Genomic DNA, 17793 nt, shown 5'->3' with positions numbered 1-17793 from the left:
CTGTTTGGCACCATTTAATCATTTTCTAGGTTTTTGTGCATCATTGAGACATGTGGCTCTTTTCTTTAATATGACTTCTGAAACGCTACATCTATTTTCAAAGTTCAGGGTAATTACAGAATTTATAAGCAACACTGATCTTTCCAGCAGTGAACATTTGAGAACTTCCTGGAGTACTCATATGCCAGGTAGGACTGCAGGCACATTTAGCTAAAAAATGAGCTGCATTCAAATTAATTGTTAAAATGCAAACTTCACTCTGGATCTGAGTTTAGCTTGCCAAATCTACTGTTGATGATTCAAAGAAAAACAACTCAGCAAGCAGCTGTGACAGGCTTGCTTCAGTTGAGTCTAATAGAGGCTCTCAGTTCCTTCTACTGAAATATGAAGCAGACCCTCAGAATTTGTCAGCCCAAAGCACAAGTTGGGTACCAAAGCACAGCCAGTCTAGCATAGTGCTTTGCTTGGATAAATGGATCCTAATGAGGAAAAAATGTCTGGAAAGAAGTTTGCAACTCAAAGGGTTTTTTTTTTCTTTCTTCTTCTAATAAAGGCAAGATGCCTGTAAATGTTGGTAAATACTTTAATGCAAAAAATCTTGCTTCCCTGAATCTCTGCTTTAATAATGCATACTTTTATAGCCACACCTCTGCATCTTAATGACTTCATTTTTGAATTCTGCTAGTACTATTTTAATAGCTCAAAATTAAAGTTGGTTTTGCAACTAACTGTAACTCATTTTCCTCACAGGAGTACTGCATAGGTTATTTTCTCAGGGGTATGTATTTTACTCTCACTTGAGCTGGAAAATTAGTTTTTTTAAGACTTACTTCCACAACAGAGAGTATTGAGCCAGACAGAGCATTCTGAATATTACATTCAACACCTCAGCTAGCCACATCTTTCAAACCATAACTGCACTGTGCTGTTTGGCATGCTTCTGAAGTTCAAATCCTTCAGTGTGGCAGTGGCTAAAACTGAGGAACATGCAAGAAATATTACAGCACCATTAAAAAGTCTCAATGTGATCTGAAAGCAATACTTGAGAAGTATTTTCTTAAAAAGTTAAACTGCAGTATACCTCAATAAAGGCAGCTTTTTTCTATTACCAGATTTCAGGATGGAGCAAAACAGGAGCAGCTCTCTTCTCTCCTGCAGTGCAATGTCAGAAGTGTCCTGCTGTAGTAGAACAGACAGTAGTAATAGGGCCAGTGCCATGACAGCAACCACCTCGCACCCAAAAGGGAATTACTTTCAGACCCATGATTTTCTAACTGTGGTCAGCAGGCCCAGGGCAAAAGGTGGGAACCCCCACTCTGTAAGAAGCAGCCAATAACAACAATCTTATCAATAAAACTAAGCTCATTGCAGAAGGGTCAGTGGCTCAGTAGAAGTATTTTAGAGGTCCAAAACAGAAAAATCTTTAAACCTGAAGTTGCTGGTGTAATCTGCATCAGCACAGTCAATTCACTGACTAGCACTGGAGTTCAGCTGTATGCTCCTCCCAGACCAAAAAGCAGAGAGTCTGTTGCATCATCTGTATACATGCATAAATATATATAATCAAAACTTGTATTTGACACTTTATTTCAAGCATGGCAACTTTCAAAGTAATACTAAGAACTGCATGGACAAGGAAGACTTAGCTACCTAGTGCAGACCCCCCCCCCCCCAAAAAAAAAAATAAATAAAACACAAGGATGGCTAAAAGGTAATGAATGTGTATCAGTGGCTCACAGTAAGGATCCCCCTCCACCCAAGCTAGAAAAAAATGCTGTGCGAGACAACCCTTGTTCTGTAAAGACAGGAATCTTCATGCAAAAAGAGGATGCAAAGCCTTAGATGGGGTATTTAATATTTCTAAGAAAGACAACAAATTTATGAAAACAACCATCTAGGGAAAAGTGTTATATCTTCATGAGTAGAAGGAATAAAGAAGGTTGTCAAAGTACTTTTTTGTTTTGTTAGAACATTCAAATACTGAAGGCTTCAAGATGTAAGTGGTTAAACTGCAAAACTGTGGCTTTTATTTCCAAACATACAATAAATAGGTCCACCACAACTAGCCTCTAGCTTCATTTTACATGGAAGGAGTTCAAAATTAGTTTGTGCATATTTTAAAATTTCCCTTTGCACATAATTCCATAAATAACCAAACTGCATTACATACCAGTTTATGGTCTTGGCACTGTGATGCAAGCAACCAATTAGAAATAGAGATTTGCAGCAAGCACATTAACAAAAACTGCATTTTTAATTATTTGTTGATAAAATGTCTACCAACAATTTTGATCCATTTCTGAAGTGTACAAAAATGCCTTTTGCATGTAAATGCTGAAAAGTACATTTTCTTCTATCTTATGTTTCTGTAGGGCTGCAAGGTAAGTGGATTTGTTACATGTTCACTATTTGCTACATGATACAAGTTTCATACCAAAATATGATCTTTGCTGCATAGTAACATTCCATATTTTCAATTGTAAAAAAGAAATTAGATGCAGTCATTTCATTCCCCATCACTGAATTTAAAGACGTTTTTAGCCAAAACTCTGCTTCATCACAGTGCAGAAGGCCCTTAATATTTCAAGGATTTATTCAGGCATATCTTTAATACAAAAGTAGAGGCTGAGGAAAAGCCAGAGTAGTCTATACACAATGCACAATCTGTGTACATTCTGAAGCTGTACCTCTTCAAGAACTATTTATACACTCTTCAAACAAATCCCTTTATCCAGCAATTCAAAATACTTTAGATCAGAAGTTTTATATTAGAATCAATACATTATATGCATATAAATACATTTATACCCTTCGGTTGCTAAACAACCCAAATGGCTGTGAGGATGTAACCTGAACTGGTTCTCCACTGGTTTGGGATACCAAATTGTATTGGCAGCTAACTGTTAACCAAAACAGTCACAGTAAGTAATAAAATAATTAAGTGTGCTACAGCATCCGGTAAGACTAGAAATAGCAGATGACATCCTGGCCCCTTCAGTAGGTCCAGGATTCCAACTCTTATGAGATGCAACACGTGGGGAACATTTTCTTCCTCTGCAGATGCCCCATTCATGAAAAGCTGCAGCAGAACAAAAGCAAAAAAAAACAAACAAAAAAGGAAAAAAAACAAAAAAACCCACAAAGCAAAGCTTTTACAAGTTTTTCCATGAGACAGGTGCTGCAGCTTTCAAGAACAAAATAGAAGTTTTATAGTTTAAAACTGAAGTGTGCAAGTGTATAGTTTAGAAGACAAAAGCAAGGGTCAACACAGACCTCAGGTCAAGCTGAAACACAGTATCCCAACTGTCATATGGAAAAATAGTTCTCACTGCAAATGTCATCTTCAGTTAATGAGTGCGCTTATAATATATTTATATACACACCCGCACACACACACAACCCCCCTCCTCCCCTGGTTCTTCAGTACTATCTGCAGCATAATCATCAGCAACCATCACGATGCTTCCAAAACACACGTAGGCCCCAGTCCTAACGCCACATCCGAGCGGTCAGGCCCCTGAGCTCTCACAAATACAGCTGCATGACGGTACTTAGTCATCAGTACTGACTCACCACATATAAATGAGTATTTCAGGAGTATTCAAAACAGTAAGCACTGGTGCCGTAAGAGTGTTCTCAGCTTTGTTTCTTAAAGGATACAGAAATGCTGACTCTTCAGGTATCCTCCAAAGGTGCTAGAAGTTTTAAGTTCGAAGCGTTTCTTTCTATAATGCCAGGTATAAAAGTGTGTATCTTTTTAAATAATATTGCACATAAAAATCATCTTAAACTTTGTAGTGAAAGCAGGGTTGAAAGACAGTGTTTTCCAAAACAGATTAAAAAGCTACCTGTACACAGTAAGTTTTAATTTAAAGAATGCCGAGATTACTCAAAATCTAAGCACATAATACTGACAGAAAAATGTTAAATTGCACAACCTACATATAAATTACATTTGTAAATACTTAGTTTTTAAACATTGAATACCCTTGATTTCACAAATCAGCTAGGTCACTGTCAAAGAATCAGCTTAATGAGTTAGAAGTATTTTTCCCAAGAAAAAAAAAAAACAGAAACAAAAAGATTTGCAGTCTTAGACGAAGCACTGGAAAGAGTTAAAGCATTTCAGCTCAGAGGTAGTGCTAAACACATCCAACTAGAAGTCCATTATATTTGAACTATGATGAAATAACATAGTAAAATGTAGAAAGACTATAAAATTTACAAAAATAAATAGTTCTGAATGCTTTAGAAAATGCAAGAGACTTTGTTGACAAGTGTCTTGATCTGCTTTTCTGACCAAAAGAAAGCAAAATGTGTCTCATTTTTAAAATATACCCATCTCTAGTAATGCAGCTGGATCCATGAAATCCAACTATGCAACTTGATGTATGCCAACTTGGCATAGACTCTGATATTAAAAATAAAGTGGAGGCTTTGTAAAAGATCATCTCATATGAATTTTGTTTTGCATGTAAGTTCTTCTGACAAATTAAAAATTGCACATTAAAAAAGTTTATTGAAAGAGGCATGAGGGGTGATACGGGTATGTGCCTATTGTTCCACATACACCCTGGAAGGAAAAAGATGATTGCACAGTTCTGATAAATAAATATTTCTTAAAAAAAAAAAAAAATCTGCCACTTTTTGGTTTATAAATTTTGGAAATATTTAGAAGATTCCCCTATAGACAAATTATTTTTAGGTTGTGTTTTAAGGAATTCTTTAGAACTTTTCCAGTGGCTTTTATCCTTAAACCAACTGAAAGTGGCAGTCAGGAAAGTATCTTTGGGTAAAACAAGCATCAGGATCCAACGAGAATTTCCATGATGTGGTCCAATTCACTCAGATCTGTTCTACATATCTGAATGTTGCTTGCTGAAGACGAATTACAAGATGGAAAGGTTTTCAATGGTTCTTCTGTAGCAACAGGTGGTGGTCTGGGCGGCATTAGTGGAGGGCAACAAAAGTCTGAATCATACATTGAAGTGTCAATATCTTCGAAAATGTCATCTATTGCCAAATCCTTCAAGTAGCTGGTTGAATTTGAAATCTCAAAGGAACCAAACACGCATTCAGCTCCCTTCAAATCCTGCCTGTCATCTTCTAGTTTTAGACCGGTATTTTCTGGAAACTTTGGCTGGTCATCTCCAGTAGGAACCAGACAAGTAGGTGGGCTTATGTCTTCTACAAAGTCTAAATCCTTCAGAATAGATGAAATAGCAGATGACATATCATCATCTGAAACTATCAGCAGGCTGTTTTCAATTGGGTCTTCTACAGACCGCAAGTCACAACAGTTAGACTCTTGCTGACTAATACCTGAAGGCAACTGAAGAGAAATTCCAGATGACTCCATCCCTGTGTAGCTGTGAGAACTAGGAGTAATGCCAGTGCAGACATTAATTGGCTGACTACTCTCTTGTCTCATTTCCTCTTGAATTTGCCGTACTGTGTTGGCTATGAGGACAGAACGATGCAAGTTCGGTTCCACCAGCATTTTGTAAGTCTGTAACTTGGTGAGGCACATATTAAGCACCAACTGCCTCTTAAGTGGATATGGCAGATTTCGACTGGAATCAAAGGCACTAGAGAGACCAGCCACGTTCTCCTCATAGTCACTCAGCTTGCGTTTTAGGCCTCTCCCCAACATGAACCTGGAAGACAAAAATTCTAAATTAACTGTGGACAAGACTATCGCTGCTTCTGCAAATTCTCAATGTACACTTTGGAAAGTAGGTAGCATACAATGCATTGGTTAATTTAAATGGGTTCTGATGCTGTAAAACAGTAAAAAGGCAAAATGAAATCATACACAAAATTTTGTTTTCATCAAGATGATGCACCTTCCAGCCATATTACTTCACAGCAAAATTTTAGCGCAAAAAAAAATACAGTAACTAACAGTAACAAAAAAACTTTGTACTTCTAAGTTGATCTGTTTAAGGTCTACTTTTAACTCTACTAACAGAACATGAATTTAATTATTTAAAAAACTATTTGGCTAGGTGTGTTTTTCAGGCTCATCCTTTAAGATTAAATGGCATGCAAGAAGTTTATTAAAGAGAAATGTCTGTAAGTCTTATGTCCACATGAAATGAAGGTGTATATTATGGATTAAAACAACTGCACAGGCTATTTCATCATTTTTGTTTTAAAATTAGTTTGTTACCAGGTACAGTAATTAAAATTTTAAAACTTGTTTCAACACCTGTTTTCATCTCATTGAAGTTTTAACATCTTGCTCAATTTCTCTTGTGCAGAGATCATCCCTCTCCTCTGATGCCTTTAAGAATTGTTTAGCTGCAGTTGAACTGTCCAGCTACAGTAAGACTTGTCTTGTTCACGACATGCCCTCTGTATCCCACATAATTAGAAGATGGACTTTGAGACTAAGTCAGGACAGCAGTAGCATTTACTGAGTACACTATTTACCCTAATAAAAAATAGATAAACTTGTAAGCAATAAAAAATGGCTATTAGTTCATACAAAAGAAAGCTGCCTTCAGTTAAAGCAGTTATAAGCAGAGGTGCACTATTTACATGCTCATGAAGTACATATTACTAATGGTGTATCAAGTAAATGCAAGTCAGCCAGGGACTGCATAAAATATACATTCTTCTCTATTAGCATTTATACTGTCATTTCAGAGATATAAATTCCTGAATGTTTACATTGACATAAGCAGACTTAAAGAGTCAAAAAGCACACACGGGGGGGTGGGGGGGGGGGCAGTTAGTTGCTTACATTACAGTCAATTTTAATTGCTGCCCAAAATGCATGCCTGCAACAGGCACTGAACCCAGCAGTGAAATATTGCAATTTACAGGTTTAAGAAAACCAAAAATCACACCTGTTTTTTCAGGAACACAAACAGAATTACTCCCAACTTTCCCAACTCCCAGAAAACATAAAAGACAAGAGTTATCTGATACAAAGATTTTCCATTAGTTCAGCCTAACCACAGTCCCCGAGTTTACAGAGCATATCCTCCAGAAAGCCATTTCCAAGCATATGAAAAAAGGGGTGACTGGGAACAGGTAGCATGGATTTACCAAGGGCAAATCATGCCTGATCAACCTGACTACTTTCTATGTAGTTTTGTGAATGAGGGGGAGCAATGAATACTTGTCTTGACTTCAACATGGCCGTAAATGGAGACTCTCATAGTATCCTTATGTTTGGTCCATAGTGTACTAGTTTACTTAAGCGTGCTATAAGGTGGGAGAAAATTTGGCTAGGCCACACAGCTCAAAGGATTATGATCATTGCTCATGGGCAGAGGTTCACAATCTGCTACTGACTTAACACTGAAGACATCCAGCTGCAGGCTAGCAAAGGTGTTTTTAAGCTGACCTATTCTGGTACATGGAAAAAAAATTAGTTGCTTTCAGTCAACTTTTTTACTTTTGCATAGAAGCGGGTAATCTATAACACACACTAAAACAAAAGATTGTACGCACATCTAAAATACATGAGATCCAGCCAAATACACGCTTGGATACTGAGTAATCACCCATTCAAATTTTAACTTTTTTACTAGGGACAACTTCAGAGAACAGAGTACCCAGCACTAAATAATCACTCATACATACACAGAAAAGGAGTTATATCGTCAGCAGGAAACACCGGTAAGATCTTGATTATATGCAGCATCTTGGTGTATCGATAGAATACAGAGATATCCTTCCCAAACAATTAAAAAATCATCATAAATTAGACACTCAGTGGCAGATTAAGGGCAGATCCTTCATACACAATGATCCAGACCCCGCACGCTGCAGAGGGCCTCCCAACTTCCTTTTCATGTGAGCACTGGATACTGCCAGCAATAGCTCAGCTGATTGTTGCAGCTGCCAGCTGCTAGCCTGTTGCTAGACTTTTGGGGACAAGGAGATGGCAGAAGGATAAAGCCTCTTTTACTTTTGGGATTTCTCCAGATTTGCAGGAGGCACTGCAGGGCTCCATGGCTACATCCATCTGCCTGTGCTAGATTCTTAGAGAACTCTGACTCCTCTGAAAGGAAAGAAAGCAAGCAGCGCGTACTTCTCAGTAAGACACACCAGAAAGACAGACAGGAGACAAATTTAAGACATACCCAGCACTCAGTTTAAAACAGATAGAACCAGATAGTTTTGAGGACTCAACTGCAAACAAAGTCAGCAGAAATTATAATTGGGACATGAAGTTCAAGCATCATATGTAATTACACAAAGTACCGGGGGGGGGGGGGGGGGGGGGGGGAGGAGGGGAAACAGGTGTCCCCAATCAAACTATCAACAATACTGTCAGAAACTGATAACTTTAGCTACAGTCTAAGGAAAGTGTGAATTATGCTGGCCTTTAGAATAAAAATACTACTAAACATACCCACTACTAACTGCTAAAAATACCAATGTAATCTAAATAGTGTCTGCAAATTGTAGAATTCACAATAAAATTATTGATTATCCTTTCTAAGCAGTGTTTAAATGCTGTGTACTACCTAAGGCATGACCCCATATGCTTACTATAAAAGATAAAAATATACATCAAAACAGGTTCACTAAGCACCATCCTTTCCAGGCACTGCACACTATGATTCCCCCCCACTAACATAATTAAAGAAAATAATAAATACACCAAAATTCATACTTACAAGGGAGCTAAATTAAGACCATAGAGGGAAAAACAATTCTCACATTTCATAAATTCATAATGTTTGATTTTGCCACTTCACTACTTTTTAATATATCTTTTAAAAATACACTTATGCGTCGTTATACGCACAGGAAATACTAGGCTTTTATCCATTTGAATACGAATAATATCTTTTGAGATACTAGCAATTGACATGCTGGTATTTAAATTCTGTAAGCAAGCTTAAAAAGGAAAAAGGATGTGAAAACACATACTTTGACAAAAAAACACTTTAAATTAGATGTTTAACTTTTAAATACACATGGTAGTCCAATCAGACTAAATATTTCATGTTCATATATGCAGACACCCTCCCTTTTCTCCCCCAAACTTGCTTAATAAAAAAATTGTCCCAGAGTATTCTAGAAATATGTAACAAGGTTTCAGTGTGACACTAATCTGAACTATAAAGTTTAAGAAACCTTATTCGCTCCAACTTCAAATGTTTCTACTTAACAGACTCCCCACTCTAATTTTTTTTAAACAAAACATTTGTTTGAGATTTGAAGGATCCTGAATTCTGCCTGTTTAGTATGATTTTTGCTAGTTTCAAGGATCCTTAAGTTTCCCTATAGGAGAAAATGATTTCAGACATTATATAAAGAATTTTGGAAAGCTATTTGGTACCAGAGTATCACGGCTACAGTCGATTTAAAAATGACTACTGTCATGGTTGCTACAGGAGACATTAAATTTCAGTTCTGTGTCAAACACTCTCAGCTGCTGACCTACAAAAGATACAAAGCCCCTTTGTTACCAGCTAATCTACATTTTATCAGGCCTTTTGCTTTATTTTCTAGTGTAAGAATCTTTGACAGGGTCATATCCTTAACAAGCTACTCCATATTGCCCAAGTAACTTGCCCTTTAATAGTATTGTGTGTTTAACAAAAAAAAAAAAAAAACCCCACAACCAATCAAATGCTCTTCTTTTGATCATGTTACTTTAAAATATAAGATACTGATCATACTGTTTAATTATGCAGTGTTTCCTCCACTTCAATTTTTGGTACTAACGAAAACAAAAATCAAAACACACACACACAAATCCATGTTTCCATACCCAAATAATTCTGTACTATGAACTGCTGTACAGTTGTCAGTCCATTGAGTCAGCTGACAGAACTGCACAACCAGTTCAGGGAAACACAAGTTGGACTTACTAAAATACAAGGAGTGTCTAGAAAATGTACTCTTTTTGCTCCCAGCTAATTCCAGGAATTTGCCCAGATCTCAAAAAATTGGATCAGCAACAGGATTCTGGAATATGCCATTCTGATAACTCTGTAATTTGTAAATAAGTAAAATGAACAAACATTAAAGTTTATTCCATCTTCAGATGCGAGGTACACACATATCTGTAATAATAAAAAGGCAAGGTGAAAGCTTCACTTATCTTGAATTTAAACAAAAAGTTCAGCGACCAAATTAAAAAAAAAAAAAGAAAGAAAAAAGAAAGCTCCTCTATTCAAAATCTTTTGTCATGAAAAAACAAGAACAATGAAGAACACCACATCTCAGTATTTTTTCCTGGCACACTCTCATCTCCTCTCATTATATTAACACAAACCTAGTTACAGGCCACTTATGGCAGAAGGTTTTTTAATGCTTTATTATTTTTTGTATGTGGAGAAAAGGAAGCAAAGTGAACTCTTAATGTTTAGGAGTGTCAAACTCTCCATCCATGTCTCTGAAATACAAAGGAGCCTATACCTAGAAATTCTGCCCCCCTGACAGCATACTCCGCAGTTCCTTTCAGTTTCGTGGAGGACATTTCATAGCAACTTCTCCCTGCTAAGCTGGGAGGAAGCATCCATGCTCTGTAATCTTAGACTGTATCCAAGTCTGAAAAAACTTAAAGAGGGAAGAGGCACGTCACTGGTTGGAAAATCAGCACAGAATACCAAACAAACAGGCCTCGTCAGAGATTGAAGCTACTCAGAAGCAACATTCCAGGCTACCAAGAAACATTCACATTGCAAAGTGTTGTGGACAATACAGGACTCGTGCCACCATTTCAGAGGAAAAACACAGCTCCATCTGTCACAGGGTCTGATACTGCAGCACAGCTGCCACTGACACATGGTTAGGAAGTGCAGCTGGAAATGGTCACAAAGAAGAAAGCAGCAAGTGAAAACCCTTAATTACTTCTATCTGGGCAACCTACTTACTAATTTCCTCTTCCTCACCTTTTACAAAATGTTTCAAGAGCAGGACAAAGTGTTTATAACTTGTAACCGCATAGAGCTTCATTTTCAGTAAATAAAAGTTTCAAAAACACAAGCATGTTAAAGTATGACTGACACAGCTAAGCTGTCTGAACGTGTACTTTTCATGCACAAAATAAGCACCACAGCCAACTACGCAAGAATTATTCATCTACCACTAAAAATATGTTTAAATGGCAAGATCACCAATGAAGTGCTTGGCCACACTATGTGCAGGTCAAAAATCATATGATCAATAGTGGTCCCTTCTGGTTTTACTTTTTAGGATATTATTAAATTCAAGCTTGCCTGACACTTTTCATAAAGGCACAGTGTCTAAGACTGTCTCAGGTGATAAATATGACTGCTTATCATCAGATAAGATGCTAGATTTGAATAGGTATAAGCATCTCATGAGTGAAAGCTGCCCATCCAGTTTTCAGTAATGCAACTGTATTAACTCATATTAACATTGAAATTAGGGATACCTTGCTATCATAATTTGACTAATTTCCTTTCAGAGTCTCCTAGGGCTCATAACTGTGTAAAGTATGTAACAGATAAGACAGAGAGAAGTCTCTTTGGATTGTAGACTTGTGTTACTGACTGACAAGCTAATTCATAACTTGATTTCCTGCTCTCCCCTCTCTTTCATGCACATATGCTTCATAAGCACACACCTATCTACAGGAATCACAAAAGAAGACAGACATCCCTATAGTTAATAGATACTTCCCAGAATTATTTCATGTATACTACACAGTATTTAATGATAATCTTTCCCCTCCCCCTCAAAGGATCAGCACAGATAACATATCAGGCAACAAGATTTCGTTAATGATTTTAATTAAATGGTGGACTGGGTCTTGATTAGCACTCCAAGCATAAAAAGCTGCCCAGTAAAAAGGTAAAGCTAAAGATACAGGTAACAGACACGGTATAAATCCTTTCTTCCCATCCGGACTTAACACTGATCACTTAAACATGACTTACGTAATACAGTAAGCTGTCAACAGACTACACAGAACAGTGTATTTGATCTGGTGTCCTCAGCAAATGTTGGAGATTCCCATAACATCACATCTTGGCTGTTAGTAAAAATTAAGAGGAAGTGAGGGAAGAAGAATTAAACACATTAAAAGATACCAAAGTAAAAAGCAACCCAGATCTAAACACATTTTAAAATATTTAAAAATGGCATTAAGTTTTTCTCCTCACCTCCTGCTCCCAACTTAGTGAAGATGAGCAACTGTTTGAGAAGGCACATGTGGCTATAAGTGTGCATATAGGGAGGAGTTCAGTCCTACCAGCTTACTCCCACACCTAAGCTCCTCTGTAACAACTTCTTTACAGGAAGCAGAAAGGACCAGGAAATAGCTGCTCATTAATGTTAGCTTTTTGGTCACCAAATCCTGACATATAAAGCACATAAGTGTCTCTCTTACTATTAATGCAACTGGAACACAGAAGCAAGACATGCTACTATTTAGACTGAAAAAAAAAAACCCAAACCAAAAAACCCACATACCTAAGAATAACATCCTTGCCCACATTCTGAAAGCAAAAATAGGCTGAAGAGTACTCATTAATTAAGTAGAAGAAAGAAATGAGGGGAAGACTAACCTTAACATAGAATAGAGTCTGGAATTCATAACCCTCCCACCGTCATTTCACTATTTGCAGAAGCAGAGAACAAATATATACCCTACAGTAATACTTTAGGGCTGAACTGATGTTTACAAAGCACTTAAGAGCAAGTTTTACCTCCATTTAAAAGTTAGCTGGGAAAAGAATCAACTACTCTTACCATGTCTAATTGGATCTGAAAACCTTCTGCACTTAAGATATCTTAGAAAGTCCCCTACCCCCTTTTTATTTTATAAAGTATTGGTAACAGCTTTGTTTTATAGACTACCACAGTTGTGGTAAGGTTCAAAGCACAACATCTCACTCTGGACAAAAAGGCCCCTCTGTCAGGGTGTGTACTTTCTACAGGCCAAAACAAGTGGCTCTGGGCCATTTACAACAATAAATGAAATATATTCTTACAGCTGATATCTATCACTAGAAGCTTATATAGAAAAAGGTGCTGAGTAACACAGTCAGAGAAAAAAGATGCATCCTTTAAAAAGCTCTGTCACTTCTCTCCTTCATCGCCCCCTCTACTTGGATATAGTTGACATTTGCAAATAAAGCTGACAGGTTATGTTCTTAATGCAAGTGTGCTTAGCAGATATTTTTCAGGAATTTGCACTAGATGTCTAGCACGAAAAAGGACCTGGAATCATGTAAACTAAGGAAGAATAGTAGTGAGCAAAAGCAAACACACAATCAAAAGTTACTAGACCTAGAAATTCTTATAGTAAAACTGAACTGTAATTAAATTAGAACATGAAAAACAAAACCCAGAACAAGAAGCCAACAACCATGGTTCCACCTAAGCAAAATCTCATTGGAGTGACAGTGATTATCCAAACATGAATTATGTACATAAGATTGATTTTATAAAACATACAAGTAGTTACCCTTAAAATATGAGAAGGAGTCCAGGCAGGAAGATTCCAGATTTTGCATAAAGTGTGGTCATCCAAGACTCTTGAACTATTCAAGAGTCCAAGCCATCCACCGAGGTAGGATGATGAGACTTTGGAGAAAAAAAATTAGAGGAATATTTCATTACTATGAGATTTGTTTAGTAACAGTATTAAGCACACAGCCCAATAAAACTTACTAAATGATTAGTGCTAAATCCTATTAAAACAGTTAAACTGAAATAAGAAAAACTGAAGTTCATAAATGCACTGAAATAAGATGATGTAATAATTTTATCTGTGAACACATGGAAGGTGGAAATGATCTTTCATGAACAAACACTACATAAAGGAACACTGATCCTCCAAGTGTAAGCTTTAGCATTACAATTTGCATCAATACCTCTTCAAGTTACTATACACCAATTAACAATCATCTCAGATATCATGCATCATGACAGCCAATACCATAAACTGTAAAGAAACACATTTCAAAGTAATCCCCTGATAATTACAGAATGCAAAAGGAGTTCAACTTTTAGTCTTGGACTTTCTTAAAGAATTATTCCCCAAAGTGCTCCCTAACTTTCATTTTCATCAAATACACACATTTTCATCAGACACAAAATCATTATGAGAAGATAGCTGGCATGATGCCTTATGATTGCATATAATATTCAATGTAGTATCACCTTCATCAGAACCTTGATAAAGCAACATCTGCAATTTGCCAACAGCTACACAGATTAAATCATGGATTAGATCAAGGAAACCTAGGGATACCCAAAAAGGTTGAAGTGACAGTAAACTATGGGATAGGTTAGGAGATACAGAAAGAACTGTGGTCCATACTCTTGAGGTCTCAGCTCTGCCTGAAGAACGTACATTTTTTAAGTCCAAGAATTAAAGCCCTTAAACAGCCTAACAGCCTACCTTCTGGATTGTATATTACATTTGGGTCTACACAATACACATATACTCCCCTTGCTACTGCAGTCCTATTACCTTACCAATTCAACATGAGAGCAAAGATCAGTGTTACACAGATGCATTCCTTCATGATCAAGAATTAAGAATTTTTAAGTTATTTTTAAAATAACACATGATAAAAGCCAGTCTTATATTTAGAGAGATGGAGAAATAAATGAATACAGTTCATTTAACATAGTAACTCAGAGCCTGACGCTAGCAAAAGGCTCCTCTGTTTATAGAATCTTGGAACAGAAGAGCAATAACGCAGCAGTAAAATGCCCATGACCTAATAATGCCAAATCTAACCCACAGTAATATAACTACAGTAATATCTTCCTCCTCATTCTAGAAGCTGGCTTCTTTCCTAGCATAAGAAGATCCATGCCATTTGTGATTAATAAAATAAAAATGACTAGACAAATGAAGATTCACAACCTTTTTTGTTTTTAAACAGCAAGACTTTAAAAGTGCACTACTGAGGCTTATTAAACTGTACTTGTTAAGTTATAGTGGGAGAAGTACATCTATTACATTTTCTATTTAATATAAAAGAACAAGTATTTAAAGTATGAAGTCTACTTAGCATTAATGAACCCTAAAAAAGCTAGCAAGCACACTGAAACATTAAAAAGTTCTAGATTCCAATACCTGAGGGGAAAAAAGCCTGAAGTCATTTAAAAAAAATCCTGTTTATTGTATTTTAAAAGTCTGACCTCTTGCTAGAGAAAGTTGAAATTCAAGGAGTTTCTGAATTAAATTACTTTATTATATACTTTAAGAGATTACTACAAAATTGACTGTTGGGGTTATGCTTTTTCCCTATGTGATTTCACACTGAGATGAGCGACAATAGGAAGTACAGAGGTGCAGTTACTAGGTTTCATTTTTATAATCAGCTTTTTTTTTTAATTATACTAGACACATAGATGTTGTGAAAGAGGATGAATTACACGCTGAGCAGAAAAAATACGTTTTTTTCCCCATTTCTTCTATTGTTTTCCCTTGCAGTTTTCTACTATGTGTTTATGGGTCACTTTGGAAATCAGACACAGTATTCATTTCCACGTCCATAGCATTTTCTGTACTGCGGTTAACTTAAGAACTGCTTAAACTGAAGGACCTTGGCTGAATCAAAAAATAAAGAAGAAAACTACTGCACAGGGGTCCTACCTATGGTTTTGGAAATAAACTGCTCCGACATAGCTTGAAAAATTCCAGGCCTATCTAGGGCAGAAATTATTACCTGCATCTATTAATGAGGTGAATTTAGGATACACATAGGAAAGACCAGGCTTATACTCCAGCCTTACCCGTTTACTAGTAATCCAGACAAACATATGCACTTACTGAGACAAACAAGAACAGCAGTTATTAAAAATGTGAACTGCAGCAAACACGCAGGACACTCGCTATTAAGAGGCAGCGATCACGTGTACCAGAATTAAAAAGCAGCGATTCTGAGAAAGTCTCCCTTTCCTGCCACCCTCCCTCCAGCTCCTATTCCGGGTGCACAAGTCCTAATAAAACCCAAAGGAGCCTGCCACCATTTGGCCTTTGTGGCAGGAGACTAGTTGGTACTTCCTGCAAGCGGCTGCCTGCACCTCCCCCCGCAGCAATGGGCAGCAGTAACCAGAGACAACCTTGGGCTTCCTGAGCTGCGAAAAGTTACACTCCTCCCCCTTCCTCCTCTCCGGCTTACCAGAGACCCCGGCCAAGCTAATTATAACTGCGCTAACAACTTCCATCGCAGTCCCTGCGCCTCACGCCCGGCCGGCCGGGCTCCCCCTGCGCGGGCGCCCGCTGCCCCCGCAGCCCGGCGCGCTCCGCGGGCCCCCCCGCGCTCCGGCCAGCCCTGCCACCCTCCTCCGCGCCCCAGCCCCGCCGCCCCCCCAGCGGGGCTCTCTGCCCCTTCACGAGATTTCCGACCCCCCCCCCCCCCAGCCGGCCGCCCGGCCCAACGGTCGCCTGGCGGCCGTTACGCCCCCCCCCCCCGCCCAGCGCCGCGTGCCCTCCCTGCCCCCCGGCGCGCCAGCCCCCGCCGCTGAGGCCGGGGGGCTCCTTCCCGCCCCGCGTCCCCTCACGGCGCCTCCCTCGCCCCTCAGCGCCGCCGCCCCGCCCGACCCTGCCCTGCCCGGCGCCGCACCTGGGAGCGCAGTGTCCCCCCGTTCCTTCGCAGCCTGCCGTGCCCTCCCAAGCCAGCCGGCCGGGCTCCCTTCGGCGGGGCTGGGACTCCGACCAGGAGGAGGCGGAGGCGAGCGCCACCCCCGCCGGGCCCCGGCAGCCTCCGCTCCTCCCTTCCCTCCGCCCGCGGCACCCACAGGAGCGGCGGGGCAGGGAGGGGGGAAGCGCTGCGTGCACCGCGCCCGCCAGCTGGCCGCCTTCCCATTGGCCAGCGGCCTTTTCAACCTGCCCAGCAACCATTTTCTCACTGGCCGGCGAGCCCGTGGGTTGGGCTCCGGCTAGCCCCGCGGCGCCGACCAATGAGAAAGCTGGGCAGCGCTAGGGAGGGCGGGGCCTCCCGCCGGCTTCGTCCAATAGAAAGGCGGGCGCCGACGAGTTCCCCCGTCCCCCGCCGCGGCGCTCCAGGAGGCGGCCCCTCCCGCGCGGCGCGGGTGCCCCTGGCCGGGGGGAGGGCGGGCGGAGCGCGCGGGCAGGCACGCGGCGGCACGCGGCGTCGCCACACGCGGGCAGGGCGGGGGCCCAGCGCACCCTTAATTTGGGGCTGCACAACCTCCCCCCACTGCCGCTGCTCACCCTCGGCCTCAAATCCCCCCCGATCCACCCCCCCGGTGTTCGGTCTCACAAACGGAGCGTGGCGACCCTCAGTAAAAGCCGAAATTGTCAAATTTAAGTGAGTGGAACTGCAAGGGCCTCCATAAAGAATTGTTTCTACGGCGCTCTCTGCCAGAAATAAGGCACCTACGTGTCTCAAGCAGTGATAAAGCTACATCAAACATTGCAAAATTCTTCCATAAATATTCACTTTTTTTTAAAAAAAAAAAAAAAGAAAGATGAAGCTCTTTTGTATTTGCTTTCTGTGGGCATTTACGTAATCAAGTTATATTGGCACAAGTGTTTATGCAAGCCAGATTTCAAAATCTGATGTTCAAGTATTTGCAAAGATTGACAAAAGACTCAAAATCAATCAATAGCATGGGTTACCTGATGATTTCCCCCCAAAACTGCACCTCTCTCTCAGAAAACAGGCTTAGGTTATTCCTAACACGGTAAAAACAAAAAATCCCAACTTAAGCACCCTTGCGCACACCAGGTTTTCCTCAGAAATGCACCGAGCAGTGAACACAGCCTGCATTCAGGCAGGTTACGTGATTGCATGCTCCAGAAAGCTCCTCAGTTGTTACTGATGGAGCAAAACAGCAGATCTGACACATTGGTTACTCTTT

At 39.7% G+C, this 17793-nt stretch overlaps 1 protein-coding gene across 4 annotated transcripts; it reads right to left on the bottom strand.

Moving 5' to 3' along the window:
* Positions 1-1997: 1997 nt before the first annotated feature.
* LOC112991693 (SERTA domain-containing protein 2-like) lies at positions 1998-16729 on the bottom strand. 4 transcript variants are annotated; one of them, XM_064511982.1, is made up of 4 exons: positions 16533-16729; positions 13412-13530; positions 11880-11974; positions 1998-5657 (listed from the first exon to the last, which is right to left on the bottom strand). In XM_064511982.1, exon 4 carries the CDS (start codon positions 5651-5653, stop codon positions 4805-4807), a length of 849 nt encoding a protein of 282 aa, XP_064368052.1. In that variant the 5' UTR covers positions 5654-5657; positions 11880-11974; positions 13412-13530; positions 16533-16729; the 3' UTR covers positions 1998-4804. The 4 variants fall into 4 exon arrangements, with proteins under 4 accessions (XP_064368052.1, XP_064368051.1, XP_064368054.1 ...); XM_064511981.1 differs by lacking the exon at positions 11880-11974; XM_064511984.1 differs by lacking the exons at positions 11880-11974; positions 13412-13530; positions 16533-16729 and adding an exon at positions 10393-11856.
* Between the last annotated feature and the right edge of the window lie 1064 nt (positions 16730-17793).

The sequence above is a fragment of the Dromaius novaehollandiae genome, chromosome 5, assembly GCF_036370855.1.
Source record: "Dromaius novaehollandiae isolate bDroNov1 chromosome 5, bDroNov1.hap1, whole genome shotgun sequence".
NCBI classification, from domain to species: Eukaryota; Metazoa; Chordata; class Aves; order Casuariiformes; family Dromaiidae; genus Dromaius; species Dromaius novaehollandiae.
The sequence above is the reverse complement of the archived record's forward strand: the minus strand, read 5'-3'. Positions and strand labels throughout refer to the sequence as shown.

Bases quoted from the DNA above. Each gene is read 5' to 3' on its own strand.
- LOC112991693 (XM_064511982.1), bottom strand. From the start codon at position 5,653: ATGTTGGGGAGAGGCCTAAAACGCAAGCTGAGTGACTATGAGGAGAAC.